General features: G+C 42.1%; 1 protein-coding gene and 1 pseudogene across 1 annotated transcript; both read right to left on the reverse strand.

The window, feature by feature from the left end:
• Positions 1-2,191: 2,191 nt before the first annotated feature.
• Positions 2,192-4,716, reverse strand: LOC110522083 (insulinoma-associated protein 1a-like). Its single transcript, XM_021600168.3, has one exon. The coding sequence runs from the start codon at positions 4,486-4,488 to the stop codon at positions 3,076-3,078; it is 1,413 nt and encodes a 470-aa protein (XP_021455843.2). The 5' UTR covers positions 4,489-4,716; the 3' UTR covers positions 2,192-3,075.
• A 7,495-nt stretch (positions 4,717-12,211) lies between these two features.
• Positions 12,212-19,060, reverse strand: part of LOC110521043 (cilia- and flagella-associated protein 61-like) — a 34,780-nt pseudogene continuing 27,931 nt past the window's right edge.

A 19,060-nucleotide genomic window follows, 5' to 3' on the forward strand; every position in this document is an offset into this window, starting at 1 on the left:
TTTATAATTTTTATACTACAGCCATACTTAAATGGTAGAAAAAGAAAAGAATATAGACCTATTTCCTCCGTTTTAAGCAATCAACTCCAAACCAAAGTTGAAATGTGCAGACTGACTCAACTTAGTGTGCTTGGATTCAGAATTGTTATACTATTTATCCTTTTTTTTTTAAACATTTGAAATTTGCATAAATGAACATGGGTTTGATTGAGAACCATAGGAGTACAGTGGTAGCTATTCAAAATGCCCCTGCCAATTAAGCTACAAGATTTTAAAACATCCCGGCTCAAATTCTCTAACACTTCTATAAACTATTACTAATTGTAATTTGCATAAATTAGCATACAACTTCAGAGAGTCAATGCCAAGCAAGGTTATTATAGTTTTTTGATTTTATATTTGTTTTTATTTCTATTCGTTTTATTTGAAATTCTGTTTACTTTCAGTTCGTTTTCAGACCTGATTTACTAGTTTTATTTAGTTTCAGTTGTAAAATAAAAAATAAAAAATGTATTTTATTATTTGTTGTCAGTTTTAGTTGTAGTGTTAGGGACAGAAATCATGACTGGGAGGCTAGAAGCCATTCGTGACTTTTGTGTGTTTTTCGGGATGTCACTTCTTGCAACTCGGAGGCAGTAATACATAAGGTGATGGGTCAGGTCATAGGTCAGGTTCAAATTATAATGGTAATGTTCTTTTGCTCAGACGTTGCATGCATCAACCAATGGTTGCATGCTATGTCATCTAATGTGCAGTTTGGCACCAGATTGCTATAACATATGATGTGGTTAGCTGATATGTAAAATACCTATCCAGGCATTGAAAGATCTGGCATGCGTCAGGAACATACCCAATCTCAATGTGACTTGGATTGAAAAGGAATAGTGCAGAATCTGGTACCAAAAGAAATATGACGTAAGGAAAATCTCTCTCGCCCATGTTTACACCAATCCAATGCTTTTTAACTTTAGTGGTACATGCAAGAAGAATCAAGTTAGTTACCTAGAAAATGTTTTCCGGTAAGCCAGTGATAGTGATTCACAAACTAGGCCTATTTGAAACACTGCTATTTCCTGGCCACATTTACCCCCCAGATTTGAGTTTGTTTTGGAGTCAAGGATAATAGTTTAATATAGTTTTAGTTTTTCAAGCAGGTTTGTTTTTAAAAAAAAAAAATTTTCAGTTTACTACATTGTTTTTTCATGATTAGTGTTAGTTTTGATTTCAGCTTTAGTTTGCTATAATAACCTTGATGCCAACCACAAGAAGACCGTGGTAGACATTTTAAATGCTACTACTCTTGAACCATTTCAGCTTCAGACATTAAAACAACTTTAACATGTTCTAAACAAGAGCAATTATAACTATTAACATTAGCATAAAATAATAACCCACAGTTAAAGTAACGCTTAAACCATTCAAGCTAGAGACACCAAACCAACTTTCACATGTTCCGGGCATGCTATCTATCAGTCAATCAATCTTTCCATCTACCTACTTTTTCAACTATAAAAGGTCACTACTATTACTACGGTAGCCACTACCACTGCCAGAACTTATTTCACAACCGTAAATACCTTAAGACAAGCTAGCAAGCACACATATTTTCTTTAGGAAATGTACTTGTATAGTTATGTGGATAATAATTAAGTGTCTGATAATATCTAAAACATGTATGTGACTTCTAAGTAGCCCTAGTAGTGACAGAACCTACTGTAGCAGAGTATCCTTTCTCTCTAACTATCCTCTGCTGTGCTGATGGGATGCAGTGAATAAACACAGTGTCCCCCCGTCCCCCGTCCCCCGTCCCCCCGTCCCCCCGTCCCCCCCACTATCTGGTGCAGTAGGGCCATCTCTGCTTCCTGTTGGTCTGCTCTGTGCTGCTAGGATGTCGCTAATGGAGGCTGCCTCTTGTGTGAAGACGATAGCCTGAGACCCAACGTCAGTGTAGTGAGGGGGAGCCTCAACAAACTCAAGTCAAGTGTCTGTCTTGCCACCTGCTAAACACCTGCAACTGCCCTGTGCTCCCTCACTGACTAACCATGCAGTGCCAAGTCGAGGCTGTGTCCATTTACTTACGGACAATAGTGACATGCACTACAATATGGTGTTGACACCAGCACTATGGCTGCAAGGTCCTACCTAAGCTCAGGTCAGCAAACATAAATTAGTCCAAGTTAGTCAAACAATATGGATTTTTTTGCTTTTATTATTTGGACATTTAGCAAATACTGCAGAAACATACAAACGCGGTAAGAGCTTATAGATACAAAACAATCAGAGGGGAAAAAAATATGATTGCATTTAAGAGCATTGAAGAGAATGTTTTATAAGCTCATGGTCATTAGATTGTAGCCTACTTCACTCATACACCATTCTCGGTATCTATGTAAACTTGACATAAATAAGTAAAAATGATACTTTGCTATGGCATGAAGAAATGCATTAATGAGTCACACTTAAATCACACAAAACAATAATTTACATAAGATAAATTCAATAAATAAATAAATAAAAATCATGATGGTTTACTTGTAGTATATTGGCAATACAGTATGCAAATAACAGCAATGATACAATATCTGGCCAAGGATAAATAAGACATTAAAAACAATCATTATTCGACACATAAATTAAGGCAGTTTTACAGCAGGTGTGTACAAGAGCTCTAATCCAAGGCATTGATGGATAGGGAAAACCTTTCAAATTATATTATGTTCAGAGACAAAGCTAAAAATGGAATGTCCACAGATTCACAAGCTATAATAAAGCTAATAGATACATTTCCAGCCTGTGAATTAAAAGGCAATTTTATGACAACGGTACAGCTAGGATATCCCTTTCTTAGGTCTAGAAGCTAATGCAAAAGCACTTGTGCAGAGATACTAGAAAAATAAGTTAACAGTCTAATGCTTTACTTTCTTTAGATCAACTAAGATGAGTCTGAAAAATATAGAATTCAAGCTCCAAACAGGATTTAAAATCCCCCTTTACTAAATGCACAGGCTGAGGATGGAGTCGAACTCACGCACATGACTTCCATGCGTACAGACACAGGTTCAACAGGCTGGGCGATTAACAGGCTGGGCGCACAGGCATCTGAAGGAGGATCACCTGCCTGTTTTCTGAGGGATGACATTTGTTGATGTGCCGTGTAAGTCCCGGTGAACTGTAGAACATGGCAGGGCAATATTTGCATGGGTAGACCTGCGAGGAGTGGAGGAGACGGATATGCCTTTCCTGGTTGACTCTGTTGGGGAAGTTCTCTCCACAGACAGGGCACAGGTGGCACCCTGAGGAACTCAGATTCAATGGTGCGTGGCTTGGAGTTTGGTCACTGGGCTTTCCCTCGCTTTGGGATGGTGGATAGGCATCGTGGTCCTCGCTGCTGGTGTTGTGGGAGGATGTGGCATGTTGAGATAGGATGTGCTTTCTCAGGTATGCCTGGCGTTTAAACTTTTTCCCACAGTGATGACAATCATAGAGACCCTCCTCTGATCCAACTGATCCCGACTCTGACAGCCCGGGGCTGGGTGTGTCTCTTTCGCTCCGGAGCTTTATTTCTTCAGACACAGCCTTATCAATCGCCGGCATCTTATCACTCTGGGAATTCATATTTTGCGCACCAGATATTGACGCTGTATTCTGTGGCTTTGGTTTGTGCCAGCGCCTATGGGAGGCTAGGTTCGCCGGGCAGCTGAACACCTTATCGCATTCAGGACATCTGTATTCAACTCTCACAATCCTGGAGCACTTGTGCTGGGCCAGCGCGAACGGGTTGCCATATGCTTCTCTGCACAGTTGACAGACGAACTCACCGAGGGGTTTGTCACCTGCTGCCGGCTGTGGTCTGGGTTTTTGGTCGACAGGCGCCTCTTTAATTTTGAGGCCAAGCACGGGTGATGTGGTCATCTCGTCTTCGAAGTGTAGTTTCCTGATAGCTTTGTTTTTTTTGGATGGAGGCTTGTTTTTACGCTCGGTGTCGCTTGAAGGCCTTTTGGTGCCATTCCCGGTGACAGCGGGTGGGATTGGGTTCGTGGTTGTCCCGATCCGGTTGCTGTTACTGGTACCGATTTTTAGGTCCACTGGGGCAAATAGATTATCTAAAGTGGTAAGCGCTGCAGGTGTGGGAAAGGATTCAGCAGACACAGGTGAGCCTAGATTTAAACGTCTCTCAAAATATGCCCGTTCATGGTCCTTACTGACGGGCCGGGTGGGGCTGTAGAGCGCCTGGTACAATGCCTCCGGGTTCCCAAACTGAACGGGTTTAGCGTCGTGTCCGGGTGCCGCTGCTGTGGCTGATGCCTCGCAGAACACCGATGCTGCTGCTGAGCGCTCAGGGAAGGATGCGAGAGCCTCCGACTGTAGTGCGTCTTTTGGACTCTGTAAAGCGTGTATTTGTTGTCCCTGCTCCTCTTCGTCAGAGCGCACCCTGTAAGACACAGGGTTCGCTTTCTTGTTCCTTTTCACTAAAAACCCTCTTGGCATTTTTGCGGTGGACTAAGGCACTTTGGACCCACAGATGATGTTGAAATAAAATCCAGGTTCAGGTTATTATTGCAGACACATCGGACACTTTGATTTTCACCGTCCCCTGTTATTGATTCGTTCTCTTCCCGAGATGCTTTTACCACGACATAGCTGCACTCTTTTTAAGGAGACATGATGACATTGTTCTCGCCCCTTGTTGCCTCATCCCCAACCAATCAGATGGAACCAACATCCCTATGGATTTGCGAGTGGGTGGGGAGGGTGGAGAGGTGGGCTTGGTTTCGGGTGGAAATGTAGGAGGATTTGCAGATTTCTAAACAGATGTACCTGAGTTTGTATTATATTACTATGTGCTCATTGCCCCCCCCCCCCCCCCCCTCCCTCCCTATCCCGTTAAAGGCACACGCCGGGACCCTCCTTTTTTACGGTCTGATGAGTTTGTATAGAAATGCACACGTGCCTCGGCTTTGTGTCTCCTTTTTGGCTCTGATCTGCCAAAAAGGAGACGTCCGTCACTACACAACAACCATCAGAATCTAAAATCCAAATTAGGTAGGGGTGCCTGATTAACGGACAATGACAAAGATTCCGGGGTTGGTGTTGTTTATTAGTAGGTCCTACTCAAAATATTATCTTCAGTGCAGACACACGCACACACACAATGTTGAGTGGCATGTTTTAGTCTGCTTCAATTGCATCCGTATGCAACCTTATTCGAGGCTAAACCGTTTCGGCAAATGATTTATTGGCAACCTATATTCAAACAAGTTGTATAGATTAGGCTATCCCATAAAAACACACAAAGCCCAAACAAGCAAATATATATATATATATATATATATATATATATATATATATATTTGCTTGTTTGGGCTTTGTGTGTTTTTTTTATATATATATATATATATATAAGCAGCGACAAAGAAACATTTTAAGGCATTCATAGCGACATGTGTTGGATACGACAGTTGAACTCGGGACATATGAAGCAGTCATTTTACGCATACATAATTAACAAAAGGGGTTTCCTGTTTTGCATTACAATGGCCGCGCTTGTGCAAGCTGTAGGCCTATACCGCTTGTGATTGAAAAGGAAATTGCACGGTAAAATGGGCCCCAAAAGCAATCTGGCCAAGAGATACTGTCGGCGCGTGCTGTGCGTAATCAGTGCAGTTTGGACAAAGCGGACGGTCTCTAAATGGGCCAAACCATGATTATCTCTCCGTTAAAACAGTCAAACCCAATTCCTTCAGGGTCAAATCATATCCCATCTCTAAAATATAGCTTAGGCTACCCACCACCATCGCAATGAATGAGAAGATTTGTCTAGTTTGGTTAATGCGACAAGATTTAATTCCATTGTGCCATAAACCACATGTCTAGCAAGTGTTTTCGTGTCTATTTCGATGACACACTGTTGACATAATTTCACCCAATAATATTTTTTTTGTATGCAATGGAATTGGTTATTGGAATGGCCTAGACCTCACCCGTTGTTAATAGGCCTAAATATGTATAGGCTACAACAACAAACACTCGGTCAAAGTCATCTGAAATGGAACTACGTGAAATGATTAATGATCAATTCAGAAAAAGCAAATATGTCGAGGCAAAAGCTCCTTTGAGTATTAAGTGTAGGCCTTCGACAACATAATTATCAAATAGGCCTAATGAAATCACACAAATGAGATACGAATTAAAACAATCACACACATCTGGAAGATTTAATTTAGTTAGGAAAAGGCTAGGCCCATATGATGCAAAAAAAAAACATTTAATTGGAAAAACTCTTAAAGTGTTTGGAAAATGTTTATAGGTCTACATGGCCTTCCTCTGTAAAAATTGTTCACATTAAAACTGGCGAATCAAGATACGACACAATTCATTGGGTGTCATTGAGCCGTGTCATTTTATAAATTAATATATTCTCGTTCTCCCCATTAACGTTTATCTTACCGAGCTATGTGATAAACGCGTGAACGACCCAATACACTGAGGCGCGTGTGCGGTTATTTGTTTGGTGGCGTGTGCTGCGCAAAGAGAGGCAGTGAAGATTTCAGGCACATTACCATACAGCTGTAGAATATAGAACCCCCTCCTCGCCATCACACTTTCATCTCCAGGCCTAGGTCAGGTCCTTATCAGTCATTCCAATTACCTTTCCAGTCACAAATTCGAGTAAGCCTATTCAAGGCGAATTTCAGAAGGAAAAAAAACTGTTGACTTGTTGTGAGAAAGCTGAATTTGAAAATTTGTTGTCACTTTTTTATTTTATTTTTATTTTTTTATTTTTACTTAAAGATAATATTTATTTTTGTATGATATGTATGATATGTTACGAATTGCAATTACTACAATATGTTACCAATTTGCAATATGTATGACATGTTACAAATTACTTTTTTTTGTGGCTAACGTTGGCTTGGTGGATATTATATAAGGGTTAAGGTTAGGCGTCAGGGTTAGCTAACATGCCAAATAGTTGTCCTTGATGTGATTTGAACACACAACCTTTGGGTTGCTAAACGTTTGCGTTATACACCCACCCATCCCCCGACAAACATCCCACATTCAAACCTGCACTTGATTCCATTTCCTGCTCAAAGTCCGCAAAGTGATCATGATATATTGCCAAGCACCATTTCTCCTTGAAATAACTACAAAACTATGCACGCACACAGGCACGCACCCAGATCGTATAGCTAAACACGTCCACACACACACACACACACACACACACACACACACACACACACACACACACACACACACACACACACACACACACACACACACACACACACACACACACACACACACACACACACACACACACACACACACACAGTTAGTGCTTCATCTAATAACCCCCAACAACAGCAGCAGCAACATGGTCAATCAATTATTTTACCGGTTCATGATGTGTTCAGTCAGCTCCAATAATGACATTGAGAGTGGCCTTATTCAGAGCCATGACAAGGTCCAGTGAAAAATCCAGATTTAATATGTGTTACAGAGCCTTATGACCACTGCAGGGTGGCTAAGCCATTGTCTCCTCCATAGAGCAGAAAAGCAGATTAGGGACCTGCATAAACAGATTAGACCCAGGGACAATGGCTCCTATATCTGGGGGTTGCTTGTGTTGAAACATCAGAAATGAGGTCACCCACACACAGATCTTCAAATTCTAGCCAACCAGGAAACACTGACAGGGGATAATATCTGAGAGAGCTGCCTACTTCAAGAGGCTGATTTATACAACTAATAAAGACAAGCATTGCTTTACGACTCCCTATACCATACTTGTCTGTAAACATTTTAAATGTAACTATATCTTTCCAGTGACCTGAACACCCCCACTTCCTCCCTCTCCTCTCTGTCATGTAAACAGCCCCAGCAGCTACCTGTAGAGGTCGTGAACCAGGCCTTCATCATACCGGGAACACAGGTGGTTGAGCAACAGCTCATGTTTTCCATAGAGACACATGTAGTTGGACACTGGGAGAGGCTTCAGTGACAAACAAGTGATGGTCTCCACCATGTCATACTGGTTCAGGTGCAGGTGGAAGTAGTTGCCAGTCTCTATGCGGCCAGTCAGGATCTCTCGGCCCTGGGGAAAATAGGACGGATCAGATAGATTCCCGTGTTGCTGTTAACAGCACAACTTGTATGAGAACTTCAAAAAATGATCCCTATCATTTTCATATCTCTTACTAAAATGTTCCAATGATCAAAGTAATTGAGAGAGAAATCCTAGATCTTACTTTGCAAAAGGAGCAGTCGAATTACGTCACAAAGAGATATGCATACCGATGTGGAAAAAAATAATTGAGTCATGCACTTTCTAGTGAGCATTTTCTGGAGTGATGACGCTTCACCAACGGACAAATCCAACGGACAAATCTGGGTTTGGCGAATGCCAGGAGAACGCTACCTACCCGAATGCATAGTACCAACTGTAAAGTTTGGTAGAGGAGGAATAATGGTCTGGGGCTGTTTTTCATGGTTTGGGCAAGGCCCCTTAGTTCCAGTGAAAGGAAATCTTAACTCTACAGCATACAATGACATTCTAGATTATTCTGTGCTTCCAACTTTGTGGCAACAGTTTGGGGAAGGCCCTTCCCTGTTTCAGCATGACAATGCCCCCGTGCACAAAGCGAGGTTCATACAGAAATGATTGAGCGGCTCAATGGAAGTCCCAGCAGCAATGTTCCAACATCTAGTGGGAAGCCTTCCTAGAAGAGTGGAAGTTGTCATAGCAGCAAAGGGGGGACCAACTCCATATTAATGCCCATGATTTTGGAATGAGATGTTTGACGAGCAGGTGTCCACATACTTATGGTCATGTAGTGTACCTAATTAGATTAATATTCCCAAAAGCAAATTGTAATAATTAATAATAATATTAGTAATAATAATAAAACAAATAATAATACTGACAATAATAATCACTTGGAACTTAGTAACTTGATGAGCAATAAATAGTTACAGTATGCATTTTCAAATGAACAGAATTGTGTATGTGTGGATGACTACCACTGCGGAACAGAAAATGCTTTAGAATTAGCAGTGAAATGCCTGGTGATGTTATTGAATTTCTACCACAAGAAAAATGTAAAAAGCTATTTCATTCATTCGAAAAAAGAGAAGTGATTGTATTGTAAACACACTGCTTGACATAACCTTGTTTACCATGTGACTAACCCAATGCAGAATAGGTCAATGTGGTTTGATTATCAAACACAGTATAATGACAAAGAACTGAGTAGCTCAGAGATTCCATTACCAGGGAACAATGGAACACTGCATAAAAATGTGGAATACAGTCTCCTGAACAGACGTTTGCATAACAGGGTAGACAATGTGCTAATGTGTGGTTTTCAATACAATCAACACAGTGACAGAAAAAAAAGTACAATTAGTTCTAATCAGAATTATGACTCAATCAGGGCCTCGTATCCCAGAGCCTTTGTAGCATTAAGATAATTGTTAGAACCTTCTTACGATGTATCTTCAGTAGCTGAAGCATTTCCTAGAGCCTTTGTTAGTAACGTGGCTCTTAAAAACGCTCATCTTGACCACTCATAGAGCATCGTTAGATGTTTTTTTTTTTTTGCCCTTCCTCGTCACATTAGTCACAGATATCCTCTAAACATAGCCTAAACATCTGGATTCTATCCGTCTGACAGTGACTGCCGATAACTTACAATAACAAGAATACAAAGTTGCTAAAGTATTTGAAATGGTTAAAAAACAAGTGAAGGATACAATGATTCTTCAAATGAAAACTGAGATGACTCTATTAAAAGATACATGGGCCTATATCAGCTCTTTGAATCATATTGAAATCAATTTCATGTTCAATCAATTGAGTTCTATTTTGCGTCTAGGCTGTCTCTAATATTTCACTCAATGTGTTCCATGATATAAGACAAAACAAATCGTCACATGCGCCGAATACATCAGATGTAGACCTTTAAGTGAAATGCTTACTTAAAAGCCCTTAACCAACAATGCAGTTTTAGGAAAAATACCACAAAAAAAAAGTAAGAGATAAGAATAACAAATTATTAAAGTGCAGCAGTAAATAACAATAGCGGGGCGATATACAGAGGGTACCGGTACAGAGTCAATGTGCAGGGTCACGGTGTCGTGGTAATTGAGGTAATATGTACATGTAGGAAAAGTTATTAAAGTGACTATGCATAGATAATAAACAGAGAGTAGCAAATAGTCTGGGTAGCCGTTTGATTAGCTGTTCAGGAGTCTTATGGATTGGGGGTAGAAGCTATTTAGGAGCCTCTTGGACCTAGACCTGGCGCTCCAGTACCACTTGCCGTGCGGTAGCAGAGAGAACAGTCTATGACTAGGGTAGCTGGAGTCTTTGACAATTTTTAGGGCCTTCCTCTGACACCGCCTGGTATAGAGGTCCTGGATGGAAGGAAGCTTGGCTCCCGTGATGTACTGGGCCGAACGCACTACCCTCAGTAGTGCCTTGCAGTCGGAGGCCGAGCAGTTGCCATACCAGGCAGTGATGCAACCCATCAGGATGCTCTCGATGGTGCAGCTGTAGAACCTTTTCAGGATCTGAGGACCTATGCCAAATATTTTCAGTCTCCTGAGGGGGAATAGGTTTTGTTGTGCCCTTTTCACGACTGTCTTGGTGTGCTTGGACCATATTAGTTTGTTGGTGATGTGGACACAGCTCTCCACCTGCTCCACTACAGCCCCGTCGATGAGAATGGGGGCGTGCTCTGCCCTCCTTTTCCTGTAGTCCACAATCATCTCCTTTGCCTTGATCACATTGAGGGAGAGGTTGTTGTCCTTGCACCACACGGTCAGGTCTTTGACCTCCTCCCTATAGGCTGTTTCATTGTTGTCGGTGATCAGGCCTACCACTGTTGTGTCATCAGCAAACTTAATGATGGTGTTGGAGTCGTGCCTGGCCGTGCAGTCATGAGTGAACAGGGAGTACAGGAGGGGTCTGAGCACGCACCCCTGAGGGGCCCCCGTGTTGAGGATCAGCATGGCGGATGTGCCGTTACCTACCCTTACCATGTGGGGGTGGCCCGTCAGGAAGTCCAGGATCCAGTTGCAGAGGGAGGTGTTTAGTCCCAGGGTCCTTAGCTTAGTGATTTGAGGGCATTATGGTGTTGAACGCTGAGCTGTTGTCAATGAATAGCATTCTCACATAGGTGTTCCTTTTGTCCAGGTGTGAAAGGGCAGTGTGGAGTGCAATAGAGATTGAATTATCTGTGGATCTGTTGGTGCGGTATGCAAATTGGAGTGGGTCTAGGGTTTCTGGGATAATGGTGTTGATGTCAAAACATTTCATGGCTACAGACATGAGTGCTACGGGTCGGTAGTCATACAGGCAGGTTACCTTTGTGTTCTTGGGCACAGGAACTATGGTGGTCTGCTTGAAATATGTTGGTGTTACAGACTCAGACAGGGAGAGGTTGAAAATGTCAGTGAAGACACTTGCCAGTTGGTCAGTGCATGCTCAGAGTACACGTCCTGATAATCCGTCAGGCCCTGCAGTCTTGTGAATGTTGACCTGTTTATAGATCTTACGTCAGCTGCGGAGATCGTGATCACAGAGTCGTCCGGAACAGCTGATGCTCTCATGCATGTTTCAGTGTTACTAGCCTCGAAGCGAGCATAGAAGTTATTTAGCTCATCGGGTAGGCTCATTTCATTGGGCAGTTCTCACCTGTGCTTCCCTTTATAGTCTGTAATAGTTTTCAGGCCCTGCCACATCCGACGAGTGTCGAAGCCAGTATAGTATAGAAATTAGGTAAAACTGATTTAAGTTTCCCTGCATTAGAATCCCCGGCCACTAGGAGCGCCGCTTCTGGATGAGCATTTTCCTGTTTGCTCATGGTGGTATACAGCTCATTGAGTGCGGTTTTAGTGTCAATTTCGAATTGTGGTGGTATGTAGACAGCTACGAAAAATACAGTTGAAAACTATCTAGGTAGATAGTGTGGTCTACAGCTTATCATGAGATACTCTACCTCATGCGAGCAAAACCTTGAGACTCCCTTAGATATCGTGCACCAGCTGTTGTTTACATAAATGCATAGTCCCCCGCCCCGTATCTTGCCAGAGGCTGCTGTTCTGTCCAATCTGCTGTACTGTCCAACATGTGCCCAATCTGTGATTTAATGCATTATTTTTGGATAAGCATCATAAGGCACTTGTTGGATGGCAGCAGGCCTTAAATCTTGGCCTGTGTGTAGTTGGTGATGAGGCGGTCCAGGTCGGCTGGAGGGTTGATGGCCAGTTCCAGGGTGAGGTCGAAGAAGGGCAGCAGAATAGCAGCCAGCTCCTGGTCCACCTCCCTGGAGTTGAATCTGGAGTGTGACCACCGGTCTGAGTGGTAGTTCCGGGGAAACTTGGTCAGAGGCCCAACGACACGGATGGTGGAGTCGCTGGTATGGAAGGTGGTGTCTATGACCAGTCGACCATCGTACACCAGACAGGCATCGTAGTCCACCCCATTGGAGGAGAGGTTCATGAAAACCCACAAGAAATCAAGGATGTGAACAGTTTTACTAAATTTGTATCAAAACCCTTTTCTACCAGCTATTTACACTGCTCATAAGAGGATGAAATCGACAATGAAAATGGACAATAAGAAAACAACAATGATTGAAGCACTTCGGAGAAAAAAGACCATAAAACCACTTTTGTACAATCCATTTTAGAGATCTCTTCAACAATTCACTGAATCAAGTATAAGGTTACTGCACCCTAGTCAGAGCCCCTCTTTTCTCTCAGAGCTGTTGAGTTGGACTTAAAGAGCACTCCAGCCTGAGAGGTTGACTGTCACTGGTGAAGGACATGAAGGTGATTGACTCAGGGCAGTGTCCGTCATTCATCTGGGCCAGAAAGCAGTTGTGGTGAACATGGACCCCACTTGTCCAAGGCCTTCTCCACCATGTGGTTACTGAAGCAGGAGCTGGGGCTGCAGCTAGAGCCTTCATCAGTGGGCAAGTGGATACGAAAGCCTTCAACACCCAGGCTTAACAGAATCCTCACACAGGTGTACACGTCGATGGTGTTGCTGTGATGATGGTATTACCTGTCGCGCCAACATAAAAACTAGACATTCAAACAAACAACAGAGATTGAATGAATAGTGAGCTTGATGCAATTTACAATCACAAAAAGAGGATTGATTGAAATCTTTCACAGCCAACCAAATTACTCAGACGCTACGTGGATGGGGAAGATCAGGTCACTTGGCAACAAGGGGGCAAGGCAACCAAACAAATACTGCCTAATCGTCCCCTTATCAGGGTGAGATGAGAGCAGCTATCCCAGTGACCTCTGAATTCTTACAGCTCAGCCTCTGTATGTAAGACATGCATTGGTGATGAAAACACAATTATGCTAATAATGACAGCAAAAGGAGGATCTAAATGAGTTTAGCCTCAGTGAATGGGTTCTTTGATGCACAGGCTTCGGAATTGACAGCTTTCTGCTCGGGGTAGGCATTCCTACCCTTGGGCGTATTATCCTCAATGGGAGGAACAACAATGGTTGCGTCCCAGTTGATTAGAGCTTGTGCCTGAATAAAGTAATTTATTTAAAATTACTTTGTAGAAACAGAAAGCAGTTTATTGAAGGCCCTCACCGTTTTCCAGTTATTTTCTGTGCCCCTGTCCATGGTGCTGAAGTGGATAGCTACAGCAAAGCCACTGCATAGTACAATACTGCACTTTAAATGCATGCTATATTTCTATGATTTCTATTCATTATTATTCCTCCTTCCTCTTTCTTATTCTTCAATTCCTTTCAATTTTTTTGAGAGGGAATAAGGAACAAATAGAATACAGTCATTTCCAAAACATTTCCATTCTGTCTATAACATTCAATTCGTAGTAACAGTAATTTGCATTTTGTAATGATATCCTCCATAATGAACAGATCCTCTAATTAGTGAATATAATAGGCTTAATCTGAATCACTGCACGTCTCATATTCCTTCAGAGGAAAAAGATTAATTCCACTTAATGACATCAGTCTTTTCATCAGCAGAAAACAGAAAACCTTTTCTCTGCCTACGTTCCAAATGGCACCCTATTCCCTTTATAGTGCACTACTTTTGACCAGGGCCCATAGGCTCTGGTCAAAAGTAGTGCACTATATAAGGAATAGATTACCATTTGGGAGACAGCCTCTCAGAAATTAATGTCACCCTGTAAATGGAGAGAGATGGAGGAGGCAGACCTGGTTGAGAGAGATGAAAGATTTCCCCCTTCTCACTAATTACCGTTATTATTCATATCCTATTGAATAATGGCACATCAGTGGGAATTAATGTAAGGGGGTTATCATGCCTTTAGCACTTCCTACATACAGTACATACAGTGCATTCGGAAAGTATTCAGACGGCTTGACTTTTTCCACATTTTGTTACGTTACAGCCTTATTCTAAAATGGATTACATTCTTTCTTTCCCTCATCAATCTACACAAAATACTCCATAATGACAAAGCAAAAACAGGTTTTAGCAAATATATTAAAAGTCAAAACACTGAAATAGAACATTTACATAAGTAGTCAGACCCTTTACTCAGTACTTTGTTGAAGCACCTATGGCAGCGATTACAGCCTCAAGTTTTCTTGGGTATGACGCGACAAGCTAGGTACACCTGTATTAGAGAGGTTTTTCCCATTCTTCTCTGCAGATCCTCTCAAGCTCTGGCAGGTTGGATGGGGAGCGTAGCTGCACAGCTATTTTAAGGTCTCTCCAGAGATGTTCGACCGGGTTCAAGTCCAAGCTCTGGCTGGGCCACTCAAGGACATTCAGAGACTTGTCCCGAGGCCCCTCTTGCATTGTCTTGGCTGTGTGCTTAGGGTCGTTGTCCTGTTGAACGGTGAACCTTTGCCCTAGTCTGAGGTTTTGAGCGCTCTGGAGCAGGTTTTCATCAAGAGTCTCTCTGTACTTTTCTCCGTTCATCTTTCCCTCAATCCTGACTAGTCTCCCCATCCCTGCCACTGAAAAACAACCCTACAGCATGATGCTGTCACCACTATGCTTCACCGTAGGGATGGTGCCAGGTTTCCTCCAGACATGACGCTTGGCATTCAGGCCAAAGAGTTAAATTTTGGTTTTATCAGACCAGAGAATCTTGTTTCTCATGGTCTGAGAGTCCTTTAGGTGTCTTTTGAAAAACTCCAAGCGGGCTGTCATGTGCCTTTTACTGAGGAGTGGCTTCCGTCTGGCCACTCTAACAGAAAGGCCTGATTGGTGGAGTGCTGCAGAGATGGTTGTCCTTCTGGAAGGTTCTCCCATCTCCACAGATGAACTCTGGAGCTTTGTCAGAGTGACCATTAGTTCTTGGTCACCTCCCTGACCAAGGCCCTTCTCCCCTGATTGCTCAGTTTGGCCAGGTGGCCAGCTCTAGGAAGAGTCTTGGTGGGCCCAAACTTCTTCCATTTCAGAATGATGGAGGCCACTGTGTTCTTGGGGGACCTTCAATGCTGCAGAAATGTTTTGGTACCCTTCCCCAGATCTGTGTCTCGACACAATCCTGTCTCGGAGCTCTACGGACAACTTATTTGACATAAAAATGTATAAAAACCTGTTTTTACTTTTTCATTATGTGTAGATTGTGTGTAGATTGATGAGGACCATTTTTTATATAATCCATTTTAGTATAAGACCGTAACGTAACAAACTGTGGAAAAAGTCAAGGGGTCTGAATACTCTCAGGAGCTAGCCTGGTTACTAGTCTGTTTGTGCCACTCCTCAACATTTGCTTGGCATGACAAGGAGTGGCAAGGACTGGAATGTTGGCACAAACAGACTGGTGCCCAGGCTACATTCATACCCTCCAGCTCTACAAAGTTCAGGTGAGGGTGAAGAGGTCTATCTACGGCGGGGCTAGGAGCTGGCTGTTGGGAGGAAGTTGGCTTATGTCCACACCAGCGGGACAGGGAACCTAGCAGGGATGAATCTAGAAATCCTCACAGCAATCATTCCACATTGTGCACGTAAAAAGAAAAAGCACAGTATGTCATCAGTACAGCATCAGGGCGTTAAGAAATGATGATGATTATGTCGAAATAACTTGCTCCACCTATAGAAACATAGGGCTCTATTTTCGTCCAAAAGCACGTTCGTTTTTTTAGTCATGAAAAAGCTGCCGCTTTTGGCATTTTCCATCCAAACACCAGGTTTGGAAATTTACCTGTGTATCATCAGCTCACTTGAGCTGAGGTAGGAGGGGTGGCAATATTTGACGTTTGTCCTTAAAAACAAGCACAAACGTGACAATTTCATGCAGTGCTAATGGGGAGTTTGAAGACCCACAAAAAGCAGGTCCTAACAGTGAAGCGGTTGATAATGGTATCATGGATTTTGAGAGCGGAAGCGAAGCCTATCCAGCCTTGACACACAGTGCCCATTGAAGGAATGATGTGGTGAATCTCATAATTAGAACCTCATATTTAGATTTTTTTATTTTTTTATTTTTTTACAAATAATGAAGCATAGCCTACCCTCCCCTCATTTAAGGCTGGTTTAGCAGCATTGGTTTGTCTTTTTATCTTGTCCATTAGCTGAGTAGTCTGAATAAAGGGGCTTTACCGAGAGGGCTTGGAAGTATTTTGGAAAATTTTCCCCCTTTTTTTTATTATTCACAATTCACATAACTGTCATTTTGCTTGTTTGAAGTAGGCTATCCATCCCCATTTTCAAAGAGTGCCCCTCTGTCTGATTACCAAAGACAAGCTCCTCCAAACTATTCAACCTATAATGCCACATCAACGGCAGACTTTTTTGAGAATCTGCCTCACACATAGGCAATGATACAATTGACAGGAGCTAGTATTTCGATATAGACCTTGTGAATGTTATGCATAAAGAAATGTAGGCCTACAGTGCCGCGAGAGAAGCGGTATATGATATCGTGCTTCTGACCCAATCCTATTTAGAGATGTTGTTGTTTGTTTTTCATCTAATTTGATTAAAAAAAACGTATTATAAAGATTCGCTGCCCATGGGTTTATAGACGGGTTGGTTGTTTCGTAACAAAACCGAAGCATGCTCAACTATCAGGCGGGGTTGGCTTAGACTGTTGACCGTCACGTAAACTATTTTGTCTCCAAACGTGTATTGAAAACAGAAATACATTTGCACCATGACCACTTGTTGCCTCTCCAATGCATCATTTAAGTTGTTGGGTTTTCTAGATAGCTCATTTCTGCCATATTAGCGTTGACATGACAAGAGTCAGAAACACCTCAAAACAAGTCATGATATCAACAACACGATACAACGCGCAGAAACGAGCCACCTACGATTCCCCACATGACAGCTTCTTGTCGTTGCTGCTAGTTATCTGACCGTTCAGAATCTCAACACCACGTGGCCTTCTGCCAACCCGTCTAAGGTGAGAATGTGCGTTGCTCGAATGCAATGCAATTTCATCTGCTATTTCTGGAGAAGTGCAAATCCGATCTGTGAGATGGTTCCATGAGGTTTATAAAAAACATCACATTTGCCAGCAGTGTAGTGCGTAAAAACCCTCTGTAGTCTTAGTTGCCTTGTCTGTGTTACACGCCCACGGAGATCAATTGTGGTGCCTGTAACTGTATTCAGACATAGCCTATATAAAGCAAGTTCTTGTTTCGTCAGTAGCTTAGATCATTTCATCTTGATGATTGACTACTTTTGCCATGTCCCATGTCCAGGCGGCAGTTTACAGTAGGCCTAGCCCCTACGTCCGTGTGAATGCTATAGCCTATGTTTAACAATGTATTCCCATATGGAAGCAATGCAATTAGATCAATGTGGACTACAGACATGTTCAACATGATCAAATACGGGGAAGGCAATTTAACGAACTAGGCTACCTCTTAGAGCTCTAGGGGCGCTATTTCATTTTTGGATAAAAAACGTTCCCGTTTTAAGCGCGATATTTTGTCACGAAAAGATGCTCGACTATGCATATTCTTGACAGTTTTGGAAAGAAAACACTCTGAAGTTTCAGAATCTGCAAAGATTTTGTCTGTAAGTGCCCCAGAACTCATTCTACAGGCGAAACCAAGATGATGCATCACCCAGGAATTAGCAGAATTTCTGAAGCTCTGTTTTCCATTCTCTCCTTATATGGCTGTGATTGCGCAAGGAATGAGCCTACACTTTCTGTCGTTCGCCCAAGGTCTTAGCAGCATTGTGACGTATTTGTAGGCATATCATTGGAAGATTGGCCATAAGAGACTACATTTTCCAGAGGTCCGCCCGGTGTCCTTTGTCTAAATTTGTGCGTAATCTTCAGGTGCAGGCATTTTCTCCTGGGATTCAGGAGAGAAAGCATGTTTCCAAGAACGATGTATCAATGAAGAGATATGTGAAAAACACCTTGAGGATTGATTCTAAACAACGTTTGCCATGTTTTCAGTCGATATTATGGAGTTAATTTGGAAAAAAGTTTGCGTTTTGAGGACTGAATTTATGGATTTTTTTTGGTAGCCAAATGTGATGTATAAAACGGAGCTATTTCTAATACACAAGGAATCTTTTTGGAAAAACTGAGCATCTGCTATCTAACTGAGAGTATCCTCATTGAAAACATCAGAAGTTCTTCAAAGGTAAATGATTTTATTTGAAGGCTTTTATGTTTTTGTTAATGTTGCGTGCTGGATGCTAATGCTAATGCTAACGCTAAATGCTAACGCGAAATGCTAACTCTAGCTAGCTACTTTTACACAAATGATTGTTTTCCTATGGTTGAGAAGCATATTTTGAAAATCTGAGATGACAGTGTTGTTTACAAAAGGCTAAGCTTGAGAGATGGCATATTTATTTCATTTCATTTGCGATTTTCATAAATAGTTAACGTTGTGTTATGCTAATGAGCTTGCTGATAGATTTACACAATCCTGGATACAGGGGTTTTTTCATAGCTAAACGTGACGCAGAAAACGGAGCGATTTGTCCTAAACAAATAATCTTTCAGGAAAAACTGAACATTTGCTATCTGAGAGTCTCCTCATTGAAAACATCTGAAGTTCTTCAAAGGTAAATGATTTTTTTGAATGCTTTTCTGTT

The sequence above is a fragment of the Oncorhynchus mykiss genome, chromosome 4, assembly GCF_057628025.1.
Source record: "Oncorhynchus mykiss isolate SJ-2025 chromosome 4, ASM5762802v1, whole genome shotgun sequence".
NCBI lineage: Eukaryota > Metazoa > Chordata > Actinopteri > Salmoniformes > Salmonidae > Oncorhynchus > Oncorhynchus mykiss.

Excerpts from the sequence above, each read along its gene's own strand:
- LOC110522083 (XM_021600168.3), bottom strand. The coding sequence starts at position 4,488 with ATGCCAAGAGGGTTTTTAGTGAAAAGGAACAAGAAAGCGAACCCTGTG.